Consider the following 21,886-nt stretch of genomic DNA (forward strand, 5'->3'; position numbering starts at 1 on the left):
CACCTAGTCTCTCAAGACTAAAAATGCCTCCTTTAATTCTAACCCAAGAAATTAATCCAAACTGAATGAAAGATGTTTACTCTTGCTCACTAAGTTGCCCGACAGTCTCGATTAAGATAAACAAAAAAAAAATGTATATACACAATTAATAATAATACTTTAAATACTAATAGTCACAGGCATGAGGATAGAAACAATTAAAAACACATGACTTTGAAGATAAGTAAATAACTAAAGGAGATGTTCAAAACAGCAAACACGTTCGAAGTGGGAAGCCGTCCTTTTCTGGCTTCTCTTCATAAGAATGTGACAGCGCCATATTAGCTATTAACATCGCGAGTACCACTAAAATATTAATATACCACTCTCGGCTCTATCATTTTATGCTATTAAATGCTCTTATTATAATGATTATTAATCATTACCGGTAGGTCTATTAAAATTTATTAGTCTCTACAATGTAGATTATTCACTTCGAATACTATTAAACATCATATGTTTAAACACCTTTTGATAAGTAATTAATTACAGCGGAATTGCATTTGTTCGTTTCTCCAGTTAAAGAACAAATCAAGGTCAATTTTACTTTTGGAGTACAATAATTTTTCATTAATGTATTTAAAAAAAACTCTTCTTTCAATTACATATTTAAAATCTGTTCCTTGGGAGGGGGCTAAACATTTGAAATAGCTTCTGCCGTAGAGATTCTTCCTCTTCGTTCTCCTCTTCTCGTTTGTGGTTTAAATTTGTGGACTTAAATTGGCAGCCTGACTTCTCTGATCGATTGCTTTTGCACATTGCAATCCAGGAGCTTATACATGTAGCTGTAATTGTTGGATTGGATCTCACCAGATAATTGTTGCGAGCAAAAAAAAGTAATAATAATGAGTAAAAATCCGTTAAACAAAGAGAAAAAATAAACAAAAATTCACTCATCAATGTAGCTATAATTGATTAACATGTAATTCTAAATTGGAAAATGATGGGTACTCCCAACACTTTTCAATTGGTTCATTGCGAATAGACATGTAGATATCTATTCCGGGACCGATAATTGAAAAGCATCACTACTACGATAAACTCAGAGAAGTGAATCTGTTTCTTCATTGCAAAATTATTAGCAGTGTGCCTTGAACGCTCACTGCCAGCTTTTGTATCCATAGGTGCACCGAACGTATCAAAATACTTTTACTTTTAAAAAATTCCAGCACAGTGCCTTCTATATAGTTTAATACAAAAATAGTATTAATTCTCAATCCAGTTCCTCTATTTCGCACTAATTCAAATATTGAACAAGCAAAACTATCTTTCCATTAAAATTTTTTGTTTCATGACATTCTCTTTCACGATCATGTGCACAGTCAGTAAAACAATCAAAGTGCAACCATTAAAATGCAGTACTAAAAGAAAGTTTTCCACAAACATAATTAGAAGAGAATCAACAGTCCTCCAAGAAAAGAAAATACCAAGAAATGTAACCTTTAGTAGAGTTGTTTTTGAACAGCTTTATATACATAAGATTAAAGGCGCATCAACATCTGAAGTTATTGGCGACCGGAACTCTTTTCAGTGCAACGCCGGCCTCCGGACAGTGTTCTCCCGTTACAGAAAACACTGTCCATCACCGGACAGTGAGCAGTAAGAAGCTCGCTAGGAAGAGAGAAAAACCTAAAGGCCAGCAGCTGGATTCGAACCCGGGATCTCCGCGTGGGAATCCAATACGCTAAAAGCCCTTCCATTTGGTCCCTTAATTTTATCTGTGTATTTTAGTGTTTAGAATATTTCATCCTGGACGTTTCCACGATCAATCGGTAAGAAATTTTACAAAGTAAAAATGACATAAAATGGATATTCTGTCGCAACATTTTCATTTAATGCAAAATATGTAATATGTATGAACTTCTCGGCGATCGGGAGAAGTTAAGTAGTACTCCCTTCGGCGGTACATATACTAACAGCCTTTTTATTTATCGAGTTGTTTTCTCGAATTCCAAGCTAAATAGAACTCCACACTCCTCGCAAATCGTAAAAGTATCTCATTGAATTTGGTACTTTAAATCAACATATCAAGCACTTTAAAAAATACCTTTTTCAAATTGTTGTTATTTTGGGGCCTAAGAGGCTAATCGTCTTGAGATTTACGAACTCAGCGAGTGTGAACGGAATTTCTAAGTTTAAGTAAACAATAATCAGGTTAGATTTATATTTTTAACGAAATCCTTAGGGTGCAATGGTAGTGCAAAAGATAAATAAAAACTCTTAATTTTTTTTGTTTCAATTAAACATTCATCACAGACTTTTCATAATAATTTAATTTTAATATTTAATCTAGAAAAGTCGGAGATAACATAGTATGTAGTTTGATAGATTGCCGACAGATCGCAGATGAATGTACTTATTACAATTGCCGGGTGTAGAGTTCATTTCTTTGGTAGGTTCAACATACGAAGGTTGTCGTGCGTTTACACCAAAAGAACAAAAGCCAATCGCAGTTGTTTTGAAGCTTCACTATTGATTTTGCATTTTCTTTTCTCCTTTTGTTCTTCTCCGTAAATTATGCAATGGTGAGTGAATTCCCGGGTGTTGTGGGCCTCGGCTCACAATTCTTGGAAGTTATATTTTCAGGGTAGCTCTAGTGATCTTTTCGTTTTGATGAATGCAATTAAGATGAAACACTTACAACAGATCAAAGCCGCTTTTGATTCTGTGAACCGCAGATTTTTGTATTTAAAATCTTTTTTAATCAGAGAGCGTCTTAACATTTCTTTAACACTAAAGAATATTTTTTTGGAAGCTTGTTCTGCTGTTGATGGAGTCCACTTAGCAGAGAATCTTGTCCCTCTTCAGAGAAATATTCGGGACTTGGAATCCTAGTGGACCAGTGGAGTCTTGTTAATCTGAACAAATCTGAAGTCATTGTGTACGGTAAAGGTTGTAGTCTTGCTTCCAATAAGCGATGGTTTTATACAAAAATATAAAAAATAAAAATAATTGTGAAACAATATAAATATTTAGAGGTGACGCTCACGCCAAGTTTATATTTTGCTTGCCATCTACTTGACAGAATATCTGTTGCCATGTTTTTTAATAAAAATAGGCTTTGGTCAAATTTTGAGAGTGATTTAGTTCTACCATTTTTTAAGTATTTTTTTTTTTTTAAAGCAGAATCTCGTACTATTGCTTATTTCAGCAATACTATCTGTTACAAAAGTTTCACCTTTTTTTACAAATCTATTCGCTTTATCGATGCGCAATCCCTAAGCCGCGTTGCTGTTTTCAGAAACAATTATCACAGTTCTTTACGTGTTTACTTCGGCTTTGCATTTCAAGTACTTCTAAAACCTTCTCATTATCTTCTTTCTCGTATTTCGGCATTTGAAATTTTCTAGGAAAAAAGATCTGATTTAAGCATTGGATCACATTAGCCGAAGAAAAGTCTTGTGATTCATTCCGGGTATAGACATCCACAACTTGTGGCATACCCGCTCTCGGACATGGACATGATGTCTGAAATCTAGACTTCATGGGGGTTACGAACGGCTAGCCCGCCAGGCTTTTACAGCATTTTGAACTATTCTTTAGGGTCCTCAATATGTAATCGATTTTTCTTTTAAAGATTTAAGTTGCTTGTTAAATCATATTTTTAATGAGCGAAATTTTCTTAAGCTATTAAAATTTACACACTAAACTTAACTTTACCGACAAATTTTGAACAATGAATTTCATAATGTTTACTTCAAATATCTTAATTTACAATTTATTTGATTTTTGTAAGTTACTGCCCAATTATGTTTCTAGTTTATAAGCATTTCTTAAATTTATTTGTTTTGTCTTTTTTTTTTCTTTTTTTACACTTTTGTTTCTGATTTTCGTTTTGAAAGTTCATACTTCTGTTATTTATTATTCTCTCACCATACCGGCTGAGGGTTGCCATGCCATAAAATGCATTAAATTAAAGTTGTATTTGTTTGTAATGAATATATTATATATACAATAATTAAGTATAAAGAAGGTATAAAGGTTAAAAGATGCTGAGGACCAGAATATTCGGAATTGACAACTTTCTTTCCTTTTTTCTGAATGTCATATTTTATACCTTCTGCGACTGTCGGTTTATCGCTCTTACTCAGGACAAAAAAGCGTCTTAAGCTCGGAGCATGCAAGAATGCAAGAAGCGGGAACAATGCAACATCCTGTTACATAAATTTCCTCCGCTTTTTCCAAAACATTCATTCTACCCCTTCACAACTTTTCATGCTGTTACTCATTCTCTTACCTGTATGCTCAATGCAACAGAAAAATAATTATTTATATAAATGCATGCAAATTCAATATAGTACTCACGCAGTAATTTTAAATGATTTAAGTAGCAAGTATACTTATCGACAAGATTTTAAAGTTAAGATGTATCGTGGTACTAGGGTGGAACTCTAATTTGAAGCCTTGGCCTCTCATGTTAATGAATGGTGCTCTGCCCACATCTGCTGAGTTGTTCGGCGTAATACCTGCCTAAAAAAATTGACATAACTCTACTTTTACTTATCGAAAGGTAAGTTTCTTACCTAACCGACATTCAGAATTTTATAAATTTCTTAATAAAGGATTCAATACTCACCGAAAAAGTTATGCCTAGAAGATACATAATTTAATTACTTAATTAAATTTGTATTTATCCCATTTAGTATGTCTATTCGTTATCTTAATTTTGAATAAATTTTGTCTTTCTAAAAACTACAGGAGAAAGAGCTATAATAATCTTTAGAAAAAACAAATAATGTAACCAAAAAACAAACAGAACTAAATTTTTAAAAAACAGTCAATTCCAACACTAAAAATGTTTCATTTTGAATCCCAAAACAGATCTCTTTTCAATTATTAAATGTATATTCTTGTAATCCATTCTATATACACAGTATGAACTTTTTTGAAATTCCGAAGATAAAATTTCTCACTCAATAATTCTTTATCTGCGACCGCCATTCTCTGAAGAAAAAACATAGAACACTGCCTCCTACACCTATTTATTTTATTTTTGTACCATTATTCCCCGAACTTAATATATTAATTACTACTTTAACACTAATTTTATTATTTATAATGTTTATAAACTTTCAGCAAGACAGTATAGTTGTAATAAATGTGACATATTAATAAATTGTAGTGCACAAAATCTTTTTATTACTTAATAATATTAAAATAATATCGGTTAAAGTTCTACTATAAACAAACAAAAAATTTCAATTTGAACATTTATTATAATTTTTATTATTTTTGCTCCAACATATTTACTATTATTTTGAAATTTAATTTAATGCGCTTCACAGGTTATGACGCTTGAAGCCTTTTTTTCAGAGAACTGCCGGCTTCCGTACAGTGTTCTCTCGACACACTATCCAGTACTGGACGTGAGCTGTAAGAGACCCCTAGAGAGGGGCAAAAATAAAGGCCGGCTGCTGGATTCGAATCTAATCCTCGGGGGATCTCCATGTGGGAGTCCCTTTTTATTTCTTCGTACTGTACTAAGAGAAGTATTGCGTTCGTTTACACCGTTTGAAGTTATCGGAGTTCAAAAAACAAAAAATGACAAAAAAGTTGGTTTTTACACTCCTATTTGAGCGTGTGAATGAGCGAAAGTTGTGTACAGCATAACTTAAAAATGGAAAATCTCAGAAAGTTCAAATTATTGTCCCCTAGTCCCCTATTGAACCGGGCAATAAGTTTTAGATAGAACTGGAAAACCAAAAATGATTCTTTATTATAGCTTTTTTTCGGTTTTCCACTCGAAAATGGCTCCTGTGATTTTTTTAAAACTTGGTTCACTAATTTCATACACAGCTTTTTAGTATTTAATTGGTTCAAACGTTTTTTTTTTTACACATATACATGTTGGACAAACAAAACTTTATTTGAAATATTTATCCTGGAAACTTAAGGCGGAATTTTCAGGGATAGAGCTCATGATGTGCCATTTTAGACATTGTAAGGTTCTAATACGGTTCTTAATATTAATTAAGACAAAGTGATAATAGCCTAAGATCAAGAGGGCGTGGAATGATGACGATGGTAAAGTAATAGAGGCATATTAAAAATGGGATATAAAGATAAATTTAGTAATTCCAGAGTAAATATCAACAAGAGAAGACCTTACTATAGAAGACGTAAAAATTCTAGGGGTTAAGCTATCTAAAAGCGTGGGATCTGTAAGGATGCTTAAATTAAAAATGATGTATTGCTAATAAATATAAGCGCAAAAAGAGCAATTGGCATACTGAATTCATTATTATGGAGCGACAGTAGTAGTATGTAGTATATAGTAGTAAAAAAAAGGTCATTTATAGTAGCTTAGTACAAAATACACTACTATATGCCGCTGAGACTGGGTCCTTGCATAAGGCTTTAAGAAAAAAGCTTCTAGCCACCGAGATGGATGGTGAAGGGCAGCACGAATATCAAGGCTCGAAAGAGAAAGAAACAAAGAAATAAGAAAGAAAATGAACGTTTCACAAAAATATGTTGCAGAAGATGGAAGAAAAGAAACTTAGATGGTACGGCTATATATAAAATAAAATGGTAGAACGGCTAAAGAAATTTTAGACTGGGGAGCCGAAGGAAGAAGAAGAAAGAACAGACCCAAGGAAAAGAGAACATATGGCGTCCGAGACAGCCTGTACAATTAAGGACTAACAAAAAAGGATATATGTGATAGATCCAGTTGGAAGCTGAATTTAAGGTGCATCAACATCTGATTTGAGCGTCTTTGGCCCTTTCCGAATAGTGTTTTCTTCTCGCTGACTCTTTGTCCACAACTGGACAGTGAGTTATAGAAATGTTCCTAAAAAGAGGAAAGCTAAGAAGGATGGGCAGCTAGTCTCGAATCCGAGATCAGCTGCTATAATTGTAAAATAAAAAGATGAACATTGAACAAAAAGAGTTGAATGCTTTACTAAAATTTGAGTTTGAAGAAAATTTCCACAACCAAAAGTATCATTTTATTGAATGAATGTTTTAAATTTTGGGACTTTTTCGAAAATGACTCCTACTATTTTCTCTAAATTTCGAGTGTCCTATGTACATGTAGTTTTATAACTTCATTTTAATAATTTTATAACACAATTTTTTAGGGAAATGTGTGGTGAGAAGAAGTAAGTTAAGGGTATCAGTTCTGTGAACTAGGCAGTTTTGCAAATTTAATAAGTATTAAATATATTTTAAAATTCTGATCGTGAGTAGGTTTGGCTGATTTTACAACAAAATATAAATAAAATATAACTTTTTCTTAATTAGATTAGATAAGCTTTATTAAAATTACTAATACATTACATTATCAATTTACAACAGAAATCCTTTGAGAGCATTCTTTCAAATCGTGACTTCTTGAGCGAATTGAGAATACGTTACAATAGATGGCATTTAAAATGTAATTTTAAGCAAGGGTTCAGTAGTTTTATTAAAAACGCCAAAGAATGTTTCAGCAATATCTTCGTCTTCTGTCAAAAGTTGGAATTTATTAGAAGTACTCTAATAAGAAGTTTTAGTTTTCTGCAAGTAGTTTTTCTTTTGATGATAGTATTGAAAACTGATGTAAAACTAATTTTCTCAGGCAATTTTTAAAAAGCGGTGGCGTTTTTTTTTTTTCTTCTCATTAACTAGGACGATGCTCGTGCTTAACATACTGGGTGCAAATAGGAGTGCTGTTTCTTCCATTAGACACTTGCACAAATCAACACTAGGCTCAATTGACGTGTTTTATAGTTACAGGCAGCTTCTATAATTTTTTTGTTTCTTTAAACTGCTTTACCAGGTTTTCACATTTGGATTGAAAATTATACGTAATTTTTTCGAAGGAATTTTAAAGATTTTTAAAAGTTGATTCTTATTGACAAGAGATAGTAGATTTTTTCCTTGAAAAATCTGGTTGACAAGAAAATGATTTCTAAAGTTGACATGACTACAGATATAAGTTTAGGTTATTATTAAGAATAACACTATATTTAAACAGGTTTTTATTTTATTTAATAGATTATTAAGGACATTAATAATATTAATCGGAATCTTAATCCAGTATTACCCTGAATATAAATATACTTCCATTTTTTTTCGAAAATAATACCTCCTTCTGATCTTATTTTTTCCACATCTATTTGGAGACTACCAACTTTGGAGAGCTGGAGTTGATGAAGTTCAGCTAAACGCAGTAAAAAGATGGAACGTTCCATAGCCAATACAAAATTATTGAATTGCCGATTACCACTCTGAAGAGGCTTCAGTATTGTTTTATGATAGATATCTTAGTTGATAAAGGAGGTCAAAGAAACGGTTAGATTGATAATGACGTTAAAGCTGCTTTTGAAGTTTAGTTTAGTTGCTGCCAGAAAAGCAATTCTAAGCAAGAAGACTCGAGCCACCATCCTGAGGCACTTCAAAAGGCTGCAAATGATTTTTTTTTTTTTTTTTTTTTTTTTTTTTTTTTTTTTTAATCCAGAGGCTATTTGGACATCTGAAGTTTTGTGAATCTCTGCAATTATTATTTATTATAGGCTTGAATAAACTAACTAGTGTAATAATTTTCTAGGAAGAAAAGACTTCACCGCAGTGACTCTTCAAAAAAGAAACTTCAACCGCTTCCTTAAGATTCCTCTACTACCAAAAATATAACGTAACTTTGTATCACACTCTTCCTTCAGCCAGGAAAAGTAGAAACCGTGCCCAATTTAATGTATTTACAAAAATACACAATTTACAGAATGATTGTTATAAACTTTTATTTAAAATTTCAACTTTAGGCCACAAAATACAAAGAATTATTACACTATAAAATCTCCATTCTGTGGTCTAGATTTGTTTGCATCAGTCTTTGTAAACATCAAAAAGTTTAGCTATTTCTTTCAGATCAGGGTATACCTTCTTTTCTGCCAGTACCTGCAAACAAATAGTGCTAGATGAAATTTATTTCATATTTATATGTATATATGTAAATAAGTTTTGGAGATTAAGGTCATTCGATTATGGCGATATTTTTGCGAAGGGCCATAGTCGCCATGAATTCAGAGAGTCGCAGAGAGAATTACTATTTTTTCTGGCTCTAGCAGGAAATTTAGTGTCTTAAACCGGTTAGTACGTCAGGCCTTAAATTATAATGGTAAGGTTTTATAGTGCAATGACCAGAAAAAGATGATCGCCCATTGTAAATAAAACCTTTTCATCTTGATCAATATTAATGTTGACAGTAATATCGTGGTAATATTTGCATCCGTAGTTAGGGGGCAAATTGAAGGAATTTATTTCGAGTACTTCGTCTGCGTTGGCGTAGGATAGCATATGACGGTTAAAGGAATGCTTAGTCTGTGAAGAAGATAGAATGGCTGAAACGTTTAATTTTGGAATTGAGTAAAACGCCTTAATATTTTATGATAGTATTTCAAGATATTAGGTTCCGTTTGCTATGTAATGTTTAGTTTGCGTTTAATAACTATAATGGCTTCAGTTTTCTCTTGAAAACAGTATTTTGAAACTTCTTTAGTCCATAAGTGGTCAGTTGGCTACTGTGTTATTCCGTTATGAGAAAGTGAAAAGCGCGAGATCGTCGGCTTATAAGAAGTTGACATAATCGGTTTTTGGGATAGACTTTAGTTGGTAATGCAGAACCGAGGATTGAGCCGTGAAGCACTCCGACAGAGAGTATTGTTTATGGAAATAAAAGATCTAATATTGGAAAGATAAGAATGGATCAAATTTAAGAGATTTAAGAAATTTTTTGTGCATTGAAGTTCAAAGCTACAAAGCTGGCAAGAGCTAATTTTTTGAACGCTTAAATATGCATTCCCTAATGATTAAGGCATTAAATTCTGATTTAGCTTTCTCAGGTGAATATTTACTAAATAAAAAAAATAAAAAAATGGGAGTGTTTAATTTCTATTTACCTGGCGTGCTAATCCAAGTCTGTCATATAAATTCCACATTAAGATACCTTCGATATATTCATTATTCATGTAGAACACAACTCCTTTATGATTAGCTCTTCGTGCAGTTTGTTGGTGGGTTTCTGTATCCTATTATTAAAGGAGAAGGTAATTTTAAACATGACAAAGAACAAGAATTGTTAAAATCTAATTACAAGCATTAAATTTTTAAAGATTCAAGCAATTTATAGATAGCTTACTACTACGTGTGAATCTTTTATGTCATCTGGTAGGCGAAAATACCCAACAGTTTCTAGGTCACAGTCAAGATTTCCAACGGCTTCAAATCCTAGCTGTGTACCGAATTCCGACCAAAGCATAGCTTGATGATGTATAGGCTTTCCTGCAATATTTAATTCTTCAGCACCGTACAAAAATATATTAGCGCAAAATAATAACAATGAAAGTTGTGAATTTAATTTTTAAACGAAAAAATTAGAGAATTTTGTTTTTGTATAGGCGCTGGAGATGGTAAGGAAAAGGATGGAACGTTTGGAAAATTAAGCAACTGATTCTTCCAATATAGGTATTGGTTAGTTACATCTCCATGTTTATAACAAAAGGAAAAAAGTGGATAGAAAGGTGACCAAGGAAAATGACAGGAAGTTAAAGGAGGGATTTAACCAAAGCCTGAAACTGATCAGTTTGGCCTTTGTTTTAGATACAAATTATGATCGACCCGAAATTCGATGAGATTTGGGTCATACTGATCCTTTGTCGAAACATCGTGCAGGTCTTGAAGGGCAACGAGAATCATAAAACGCGGATTGAAATGGATTTCAAGGGATTTTGAAACGTTAGAGAGGATGGAAACTGGGCAAAAATCATCCGGCAGTACGGGATGTTTGTTTCATTAATAGCTTCTTTCCAGATGTTGAGAAAGCAGAATATTAAAGGGAATGATTGATTAGGGGGAGCACAAAGACAAACTTTCATTAACCATAAAGGGGCATTCGAACCGTAGGCATTGGTTCGAGATTTGAGAGCTGAATTAAAAAGTGAAAATATTAAATAAGCATGTAGAAATATGAGAAAAATTAAAGTTGTCCGCTTTGATAGGGGATTCCACCAAAGGACTGTTTGGACGGGTATCGCAAGTTTGAGAGGAGACAAAATAGGAATTAAAATCTAATAAAAGTGTGTGGTCCGCAAAGTTGAGATTCATTCACAGAGGGATAGTTTCCGGAAAAGATTAAATTTAAATTTAGTGATAGGGGCTGTTGCAAAAATATTCTGAAAGTACAAAACTTGGTTGGTGAAAATATAGAGGATTCGATGAATTTCATAATTTAACATTAAATGAAAAGAACAAGACGTTTAAAATATTAATGGACGCGTATCAATTCAATTCTGTTCAGCTTGGTATTACAATTACATATTTAAAAACCTTATCATCAAAAGGAATGTAAAGTTTTCAATTGTACATTACAAGACTGAAATCTCAGGAAACGTTTAGGTAACAATAAACTACGTTAACTGGCACTTACCAGCACCGGTCATGTTCTCGGCGGCAACTCTGCCGGAAACAATAGCATGATCATACCTTCGGACGTTCCTTCTTCTTCTCAGTATTTCATCATAATAAGATGCGCAGTCTCCCGCCTAAAAATCATTAACTAAAATTAAAAGACATGTTTCATAATACAGTGGAACCTCGCATAACGAGCACCTCTCTTAACGAGTAATTCGCATAACGAGTAAAACAAATTGATTCTTATAGTGAGCGATGTTTCGCATAACGATAGTTTTCTAATGAAATTTCGCTGACTGCGCAGTTTTCGCTGACTCATCGAAAACTGCGCATTCTTCGATTAGTCATTCCTGTTTACGCATATGCGTTTCATATTCTCCACGTATCTAATGCATTGATACAGTCGAAACCGAACTTCACCGAATGAGTGGTGTATAGGGGAAGTCCTTATAGTGACATTTGTGTTTAAATATTATTGTGTTTATTTTGTTATCCCTCTAACAAAATGGTTTCGAAAAGAATTAAAATAACGTTAGAATTGAAACGTAAAATCATTGAGAAACGAGAAAATGGTGTAAGTGTGGCTGATCTAGCAATTATCCCCTTTTATTTTAATTTATATGAAAAAAATTGTTTCGCTTAACGAGTATTTCGCTTAACGAGTATTTCGCTTAACGAGTAAGGTTCTGGAACGAATTATGCTCGTTAAGCGAGGTTCGACTGTATATTGATATGTTTTAAACACGTAAATACTTAAGAGCCATAGACTGATAGGCCCTACCTTCTTACATCTTATCGATTGTTCAGACATTCATCCATGAATCTAACATAGCATATTCATACCATATTCGTAGCAACCAACCATTTTTCACACATTCATTCACGAATCTAAACTAGCATATTGACATCGCCAATAAATATATGCACACACAAAATGGCGCGATCTCAAAGCCCGCCTTCTTCCAATAAACACTATCCATCCTCATCAATGAGTCGTAGCACTATTCACTCATAAGCTGTAGTGGCTTCTGTAAATTTACTTACTCTTTTAATACAATAATTATTTTGTTACTTATTTTTACATCTACAACTGTACCAATATTCATTTTTTCACTTGTAACTCTTCTTTGAATTTCTCATTTTATCAAGATTTGCATACAAATTAAAATATACTAAGTTATTAACCAACTTTCCAACATACTGCAAATAAATTAGACGACACAGCTAATTCGGAATTGACAAGGAACCCTCCTAAGTGGTTATCTACCTCCAGTCCTGAAGCTGCGGCTATTTCTGTATCAGGTTTAGAAGGGGTGCAGATTATTAAGTGATCTACTTCCAACTGCAAGTTTTGGAAAATATATAAATATATATATTTTTATAATATCAATAACTTCACCATATCAAACGATGGAGCTTCTTGATAATAAAAATTAAAGAACTCATATGCAACATACATGTCTATTTTGACTTAAGGTAATTTTAAGCAAATTGTTTTTATGCATAGACAAACATTCCATGTTTAAAACAGATTCGATTGTAACTCCTTCATCCTCCACTTTCCTTCTTAGTAATTCTGATAAAACTGGCGGCAGAGAGTCTTGCATGAGCCGCAAGGATGGCGTTAAGAGCACCACATTTAATCCACTTAATTTTCCTGCAACAATGTTTAACAAAATTAAAACACCATACGGTAATAAAACTTTCTTATTCCTATTGAGAGGAAGTATTGAGGGAAGAAATAATATTTTCGCCGGAAATTCAAGTATAAATTTAGTATGGCCGCAAGACAACAGACAACAGCTTAGGGGCAAGGTCTCTGAGAAAATCTGGAGAATGTATAGTTATATTTATATAAGTGCTGCTGAATAACATTTTAAACACTGAATAACAATTTTTCTTTTAAATTCAATGAGAAAAATTAGAATTTAATTAATGTTTAGCAAGATAAATAAGCGAGATGAAAATAATGAGGAAATCATTTCCTCTTATATAGTATTTTATATACGGCGTTAAAAGTATTGAAAGAATTCAAAATCTGAAGAACAACAGTTCACTATTTTTCGAAATGAAAGGTGTCAAATTTTTTTTTGAATTTACTCAAAAACGGCACCTATAGTTTTCGTTAATATACATAGTTTTAATGAATCATTTCTATTTGAAAAGATTTGGTTATAACTTCATATTCAGCATTTGGCGCTGGTGCTGTAGGTTGGAAAAGGCGTGACTAGTCACGTTCACTTATCACAGTGAATTTTATGACAGGCCCCGATATTCTTTGATAAGGATGATCAGTAAAATTGAAGTTGAAAAAAAAGTGTGTCAGTTAAATGGTAATTATGAAGTAAAAAAATATACCTTCAATATTTAGTAGAAAATAACAAAACTTTGAAAGAAAATTTATCAATTTTTAATAATTGCAGTCAAGTAATATAGGCGCTAATGACCACAGCAGGAGAAGCTCAAATAAAAAAGACTGAAAGAGAAAATCAAAGTGTTCACACCCATTTTTTCAAAACAAACGTGTTCCAGTGAAAACTCCAATTCGAAAATCTGCAGAAAAAGTACTTGGCGTCAGAAGCTAGTAAGAGATCGGCACAATGAGTGCTTATGGAACAGGACTCATCTCAAATCTAACCAAATCTAGCATCATTAAGAGAGATTGATAGCATCACTACGGTATCAAGAAGTGCGTGCTGACCTCTAAGAGCGAGTGAACACGCCAACTCGCAGCACTCCAGCCCACTGCCGTAAACGCCTATCGTTTTGGCACCACTGTTCACAATGTTATCAATTCTTTTGAAGTCTGCAAGATTATTATAGTAGGTTATCTAAAAAATAAATAATTAAATTATTGTTACAACAATCAAAAGCCGAAACTAGAAAATAGTTTCGTTAAAATACTTCAGAAAAGTAAAGGGTCTGGCTGAGAAGTGTAATAAATTTGCGGTGGAAAGTAAATTGGCGATGAGAGCAATGAATTTGGGTTGGACATATTGCAGAATTAGTGCAGGCATTATTTGGAAATTATTTTAAGGTAGGCAGAAATTTCCTATTTCAGAAGCCTTGAAGGATCAGCCGTTCATGGAACCACCACACGCAACTTCACATCCATCCCCAAAAAAATCACACCTCTCACTTTACTAAAGATGTACTCGCCTTTTTTTTTATATTACGTGGTAGGTCTTCGACCACTTTAAGTTTTGTAAGGGTAGAGCCGGTAGCCAGGAGACATTTCCGGTATTTAATGGTTTTACCATCTTCTAAAGTTACGGTTTGCGTATCTGAATTTACAGACACGACTGTCCATCCTCGAGCCACCGCAATGCCACCTGATTCTGAATCTTGCAGTTCCTCGCAGGGTGTATAAAAGGCATCCAGTTCATAAAATATACTGTAAAGAATTAGTTAAAATGTTTTCAAAATTGTAATTAACTGTAAAAAGGTTACTAAAAACTAAAGAAAATCGAATAAATTAATCACAATTTTGTAAAAGAAAGTGAAAACTCTTTAAATGAGCTGATCCGAAACAGTTTCATGAAATCTCAAGATATGGAACGTTGGTTATTTTGGTCAGAAGATTTGCTGAATCGTCTGTGAATATCTAAAGAGTACTGAACAAAAGCACATAGGAAATAAATAGACAACGTACCACAGTTTGTTTTCCAATTGTTAATTGTATTGTATAAAATGTGAACTTTAATAGAACCATTACATCTTGCATGTTAACCTGTTTCAGTATCCTAATTTACTTTTGTAAATTATTATTATAAATCTATTAAAATTAATTTATTTATATTTGTGACACATACATATTATAAACTTTGAAGATTTCTACATACATATGACATACCCCCAACGCGAATATAGTCGGAGTTGTAAGGAAATTTATAAATAAAGCTTTAGAATTGTAGTAAGAAAAAGTCGTGTGTGTTTATCCACGTAAGTTTTTTTTAATACCTAATTAAACTGTCCTGTTCAGCGTTACTCATTTATACACTGGCTCACTTTATAATGCGATACAGACCTGCGCACTTTGCCATTCCACTGTTGAAAACTGAACTGCTCAGTCAATTCCCGATTTTGATTGTACACTAATTCTTTAGTTAAAGGTGGTTTCATGTACGGGTAATATGGTTCTTTAGTAATAATCAATACCTGAAAACAATCACCTCACTTTGTAAATTATAAATATAATATTTAATTAATGTATAATAATTATTACACTCATTGATTATTCATAAATATAAATTTGTAACAAATATTTTCAAATTGAATTACTTTTGCTGTCGCATCTCGCCCTTTAATAGTTCTGCACGCCGAAAATGCAGCTGCACCTCCGCCAACTATTAAATACTCTACTTCTCCAGGAATATCTTTGGATTTAATAGGACATCTCTCGAGATCTATTCAAATTGCGGAAAAAAAAGTTTAACTACAAAAGTTAAAAATAATTAGATTTAAGTATATGAAGGTAGAGAGACTGCTAAGCCAAAGCTAATGCAAACTGAAGAAACGTGTACGATAACTTATATAATTTCACTGACAACAAAGTGGATGTTGCGAGCGTAGGCAGAGGTTTTTCTAAATCATCTTATCACTTTTAGGATGGTTTTTAACGTTCTTACCTTATAAACTGCAAAAGTGCCCTTCATGGCTATAGCATAATTTACAACCTATCTGATTGTTGCGCAATTTCTGCAGTAATGATAATAGAGCAAAATTTAAAACACCAATACTTTGAAAACTTTTTTTTTAATTAATGATACTTTGAGAGATATTAAGAACTAATAATCTCCACTTAAGAGAAGAAATTCCTAGTTCTCCACAGTTCTTTCTCCATGTCCGGGATTTTGTAAATTTTATTTTAGATATAACAATGTAAAGAGGATTAACGTAAAAGAAGATAAGGACAGTTTTCTTAAAGTACGCCGATGGCGTGGTCAAGGTAATTCGATTTAGACTGAAACTCAAATGACTTACGAATTCTCGATTATCACTAAACTTAAATTTAATAACCGTAAATACTGAAAAAACACGAATAATTTTTTATAAGAGAGGACTACTTAGGAAACTTAATGACTTCGTACACGAAGTTCCTTTATAGAGACCGTTAATTCATTTAATTATTTAAAAAGCCAATTTTCTGTTCCAGAAATTTGAGAAAGTCTGTAAAAAAATGCTGTTGCAAAATGAGCCAATGCCACCTTGAAAAACGTGTGGTGATTCGATAAGCTCAATTCGCTTAGTTACATTTTTGTAGTTAATTTTCTTAAAATTCAAATATACCCGTTCGTTACGAACGTAACAGAAGTTAGCCCTTTTCTCAATTCTTCTAGATGCCTAAGGCGATATTAACTTCCAAGGTTGTTGAGAATACGTGTGCAGACAGGTCGTGCATCGCATTTTTATCTTTATCCAATCACAGTTAAACGCGATCAAGACTCCTAAGGCACACAATCTAGTATAAAGCCAGCCCTCCAAAAAACAGAATTGAAGGTGACTAAGATTGTATGATGAGTATAATAAGTGCTTAAATTTGTTTTTATGTAAATAAATGCTAGCAAAGCATAAATACACCTTATAAATGTGTCGGAATATCCTAAGGTGGCTATGGCTATTTACTCTTAAAAGTTTGAATGGCTTCTTTCATTCTACCATTAACTTTTTCATTATCCCCGATTCAACCATATCAGTTATTTTGGGAATAATAGTAAGAAATTAAGCAAATGCAAATAAATTATAAGAATGATTACTCAGAAAATGCTCTGGATATAAAGAGATGTATAAGCGTTTACAATTTGACATAAACAAAAGAACTGATCACGTCATGTTTTATTTTAGCAGTACTTACTAGGTTTGTTTTGTTCCTGAATGCTCGGTCCTGACGTTATACGAGTTATCCCATAATACTAGAAAATAATAAAACTTTATTGTAAAACAAAAAAAAAACTGCTTTCATTTGGTATGGCATATATAAATTTAAATACTCTCACTGTAAAGAATAATTGCTAAATCTTACTACAAAAATTTAAACAATCAAGTACTGCGTTTTTAAAACTATTGAAAACCAAATTATAAAATTGGACAACCGAGAGAAGGGATATGTAGATGGAGTAGGAGAATATGAAGTCTTAAAAGCAAAATAACCATTTTTATTAAAGATCAAGCTATTCTACGACATGATAGAACTCCGCACTACCTTGATTCAGATCAGTACTTAATTTCTTTCTATGACAACTGCTTATAGGTAAATTATGAAGGCTAACTGCCTCAAAACTATGTGAACCTAAGACACAATCACAAGAGTAAACCGATATTATGGAGTCTCCATATATTTGGTCTTCTGTTAATATATTCGCATGTCCAGTTTGGTCAGTGCTTTCGAAGTCCATATTATTAATTTTAGTTCCTGCTTTCAGTTAATCAGTTCATTTCTATTCAGGCTGTCATACGCCTGTTTCAAATAGATGGTGAAAAATGAATTCGAATTCATAGCGTGCTCCTTTACATTTCTAAAGTTTGAGGTTTAGAGTGTGCTTATTTGGCAGACAAAGGACAATTAAAATACTTTTAGAAGTTATTAAATTTGCTCTTCTTTTCTCTTCAAATTATATAACTTTTTTAGCGAAGATCGAAATGCTCAATTAAGCATGACGGGCAACTGCCCTTCGTCTGCTTCTAGAACTGAGTTTCTTAATCTTTATGTCGTGCGACACAACAGGTTTCTTTGAAGTTGTAATGTAAACCAATTATTTATTTTATAATTTATAATAAAAAAGGTATATTAGTTCAAAAAAAAAAATAATAATAATAATAATAAAAAAAGGATAATAATATAAGCCCACTCAGATCAACTTGATAGTACTTATAATTGACATATAATTTATAAAATGACTCAAAAGTTAAGTTGATTAATACATTTTTACTCCAAAAATATAATTTCTGTTATAAATGCATTTAATTAAATGTATTTCTGCATTAAATGCAACCAAAAATTATAAAAATAAATTATTCAGAATTCTTTTTAAACAAGGAATGTAGAATTTTTTTTAAACAATAGCTTATTTTGACATTTCAGTAGATAGTTCCAGTGAATTGGTTGAATTTATAATTTTAAAAAACAAGATTAGCAATGGTCACAAATAAAATCGTTTAAAAAAATACAAAAATCAAATTCATTTGGACTATAATTATTTCAACATATTTAAATTATAAATATGATTTTGCAAGGGATAGAGATTAAGCATTTTTCACTTAAGAATATGGAAAAATAATATAAAAAAAAGGCACATTTTTACCGCTAAATTAGCAGCAGAGTTATCAACTTTTTAAGACAACATAAAATGCTCACTATTATATGTGATTTTTTTAAATAAAAGATATAAAAAATTTGTTTTTCATTATTACTATTATTCATTAGATGTCTACGCGACCCATTAAAACTGTGATGCGACTCAAAGTTCGAGAAACGCTGCTAAACAGATTTTAACAAATTGAGAAAGAATATTGTTGAATAAGGATGATGACGTTATTACTCACATAAAAAAAACATTACAAAATGCACAACCAGCTTCAGAAAAATACTCTGTACTAACATCAATCAGAGCGAAGAGAGCACTCGCTGCCACTCCGACTCCCAGCAGTGTTCTGGCCGTCTTCCAGCGATCACCATCTCTCTGACGTTTCCAGTGCTGCCAGTGGAAAGCTCTTCGCATCAGATACTGCACTTTTTTAACATTAGTTATGCTAGAATTCTGTTAAAAAACAAAAAATGATTAATTATCTATCGGAAACAAAATCCGGATATTTGTCTTTAAAAACAGTAGCATTTTCCCAAAATTGAATTAATGAAAAACAAAAAAACAGAAGCTTTGTCTCCTCCCTCAAAACAGAAGACCATCAATAGTTAAGTGAGATAAGAATTATGTTTTTAATGGGCTTATACGGATTCAAACTAAATTTGTTCAGAGTGCTGCAGAATTTTGTTGCGAACTTGCTCAGAAACAGCAAATCATTTTTTTAAATTTGTTAACTTTTTTCGGTTATATTACACTATTTATTTAGCTTATTAAAAAAATATTTGGCTTTACGCGGTACAAACGGTAATCAACAATGCAGTGTAAGTGTAACAATAATTATGTTTAGAATGAAAACAATTTAATTTTGTTCGCAACCACGTCGCGTCTAAAAAAACGACGTATTTCCAAATTTTTTAATGTGTTTTGAACATTAATAAAGCACTATATGTATGGTTCAAGTTTCTATGAAAACATATTTGACAAGAAGACTGTTCAGTGATGGCCACAGAAAATGAAGTAAGTAGTAATAGAAGTACAACGTTCAGACAGTTGCTGCTTAATGACTTGCTACATCTGTCCATCTGGTTCATCACAAAAAACACTGGATGATTTTTCAATCATTTACCTTAATGTTAGATGTGTGATAATACTCGTAATAATAATAACTAACTTTCTGACTGTTTATCCTAAATAGATAAATCGCGATTTGATCTGTATCCTTCCGAAGGTTAAATTCGAGGGAGTTGAAATATAGGCGGGAACTTCATTTAAATCTACATACCGTTAAAAAAAAAAAAAAAAAACTTGCAGTGAATTGTTAATTTATGTTACTTTGAAATACTTACCGTCGAACTGAACTGAAAAACTGAACTAGAAAACGGGCCTGACATACTTCTGGTCAAATCTTGTCTTGCGTTTGTGTTTATTGGATTTCCGCCGCTACATTTACTAGATTGCTTAAGTTTTAAGTTGCTTAATAATACTGGGGCCCTCTTAATATTTATATATTCTGTCACTTCTTTAGACAGGGGATAGACATTTTTTTTATCTGTAATAAAAAATAAAATTATTAATGAGTTAATGGGAAAAATGACTCCAAATAAACTAATACAAAATATTTATTTCTTTCAGAGGAAAGGAGCTGCTTTTCCAATGCCCAAGCTCTCCCTTCATTTTGTGTTGTTACAAAGAGTTATCAGGGAATAGTTTTAGAGAGAGATTTTTAAGTATAGTACATAAAGCCTCTTTGGCTGCAATGTTCTTTGTTTCAAAGGAATCAAATCTGGGTTTCCTGCTACCTAAATTGGGGATGATGTGGGAGGGACTCTTTGGTAACCATAGGCATACAGCATTGGGCGAGGGCATGCACATGGATCCAGCACCTAAGTCCTGACTGTTTCGGAAGAAAATAGACCTTGTGCTTTTTAGGCTGGAGTTGGACAGGGTCAGCATACACATACACGTCCATTCACTGGCCATCAAGGCAAACAGCACACTCCTAACGGTCCCTCACATAGCTTATGTGAATCACAGCCCTTAACCCAAACCAGGCCGAGTACCCATCCCGATTTAATTTGGCGTATGTCCTGCAGTATGTGGGTAAAGTCCTTGAGAAAACGGTTAACAGGTGAAGATTGATAGCTGATATGAGGTAAGAGACCATTTGGAACTTGCGAGTCCAGAAGAGGTAACCGCAAAAAACAACGAGCGGTAAAACCTGTATCTAGTAAAAAAAAAGAAAGAAGACAAAGTTCATTTACAAGAACTATAAAGGTCATCATAATAAGACACTTAACTGACTGGAGAACAGGACCCGCCCCATGTTCTAATCTCTTGAACAGCAGCGGCACATCCAAAGAGAGAAAATCTGTTAAAATAGCAGGGTATCAGAAAGACGGTAAGCACATCCTTCAATAATGCCAATAATATTGAAGAGAAGACACAAATAGAGATGAATTGATGACAGTTTGATCAATACTAGCGAGTGGAAACATAATTATTATCGTAGGGAATGCAATTACTACCAATTTCAGTTTAATTTTTCATTTATATTTGCCAACTTTTCGAATCCTAGGACCAAGACTTCTTCCTCAGGTTGCCCCTGCCTTCCATTACTCGTTACCACACCTTTACATAGGTCTAAGAATTCTTTAATTACATTTTGTATCGTCACATAAATTCAGAGTAATTATTAGTAATTAAGATCTGTGCGGATCATTTTTCACATAGCTTCAATAAATTTTCGCCTTACTGCATTTACAATTTATAATTTCAAATAATTACGTTAAAGCACATGTTATATAAAAAAAGAAATATACTGATGTATGGACAAGTCGTTCCACTTTTTTTTACTCACAGCATTATATTAATAAAATAAAAACAATGTATATAAGCATGGTGTTTACCTGTATGAATTAAACACCGGCACAATTTTACTGCTAGTTTAGAAACATCAACTACAGCTTTCTGCATGTTGAATATTGACACTGTAAAAATAATAATTCTTCACGCATTAATAATTTACAATTCACTCGTCTACTTTTTAAAATGGAACGTGAGGTAATTCATATAACCTCCATTGTGACAATTGTTACCTTGCAACCTAGAACCTACTACTGAGTTCAGTATCTAAAGCTTTTAGATTTTATAATTAA

The 21,886-nt window shown here is 32.7% G+C and overlaps 2 protein-coding genes across 5 annotated transcripts in view; both read right to left on the reverse strand.

The window, feature by feature from the left end:
• The window catches only part of LOC141459311 (uncharacterized), a 53,690-nt gene extending 51,238 nt beyond the window's left edge, over positions 1–2,452 (reverse strand). For both annotated transcript variants that reach the window (XM_074138229.1, XM_074138227.1), the window contains exon 1: positions 4–2,452. The gene's annotated coding sequence lies outside the window, so the exon portion shown is untranslated. The remainder of the gene's footprint in view (positions 1–3) is intronic.
• Positions 2,453–8,736: 6,284 nt separating this feature from the next.
• Positions 8,737–21,846, reverse strand: AIF (Apoptosis inducing factor). 3 transcript variants are annotated; one of them, XM_074138225.1, is made up of 15 exons: positions 21,638–21,846; positions 21,028–21,099; positions 20,078–20,280; positions 19,029–19,187; positions 17,285–17,342; positions 15,712–15,836; positions 15,458–15,588; positions 14,590–14,824; positions 14,132–14,261; positions 12,888–13,087; positions 12,632–12,772; positions 11,447–11,561; positions 10,160–10,302; positions 9,921–10,049; positions 8,737–8,919 (listed from the first exon to the last, which is right to left on the reverse strand). In XM_074138225.1, the coding sequence occupies exons 1-15, from the start codon at positions 21,702–21,704 to the stop codon at positions 8,848–8,850; spliced, it is 1,980 nt and encodes a 659-aa protein (XP_073994326.1). In that variant the 5' UTR covers positions 21,705–21,846; the 3' UTR covers positions 8,737–8,847. The 3 variants fall into 3 exon arrangements, with proteins under 3 accessions (XP_073994326.1, XP_073994325.1, XP_073994327.1); XM_074138224.1 differs by having other exon boundaries at positions 12,620–12,772; XM_074138226.1 differs by lacking the exon at positions 21,028–21,099 and having other exon boundaries at positions 12,620–12,772.
• Between the last annotated feature and the right edge of the window lie 40 nt (positions 21,847–21,886).

The sequence above is a fragment of the Rhodnius prolixus genome, unplaced genomic scaffold (assembly GCF_049639745.1).
Source record: "Rhodnius prolixus isolate KJV_2025 unplaced genomic scaffold, Rpr scaffold_11, whole genome shotgun sequence".
In the NCBI taxonomy this organism is placed as follows: Eukaryota; Metazoa; Arthropoda; class Insecta; order Hemiptera; family Reduviidae; genus Rhodnius; species Rhodnius prolixus.

Coding starts and splice junctions, on each gene's coding strand:
- AIF (XM_074138224.1), bottom strand. CDS start 21,704: ATGCAGAAAGCTGTAGTTGATGTTTCTAAACTAGCAGTAAAATTGTGC. Junction 14,825..15,457: donor TGGAATGGCAAAGTGCGCAG/GTCTGTATCGCA, acceptor AATTCTTTACAG/TATATTTTATGAACTGGATG. Junction 8,920..9,920: donor GACTTGGATTAGCACGCCAG/GTAAATAGAAAT, acceptor ATTTGTTTGCAG/GTACTGGCAGAAAAGAAGGT.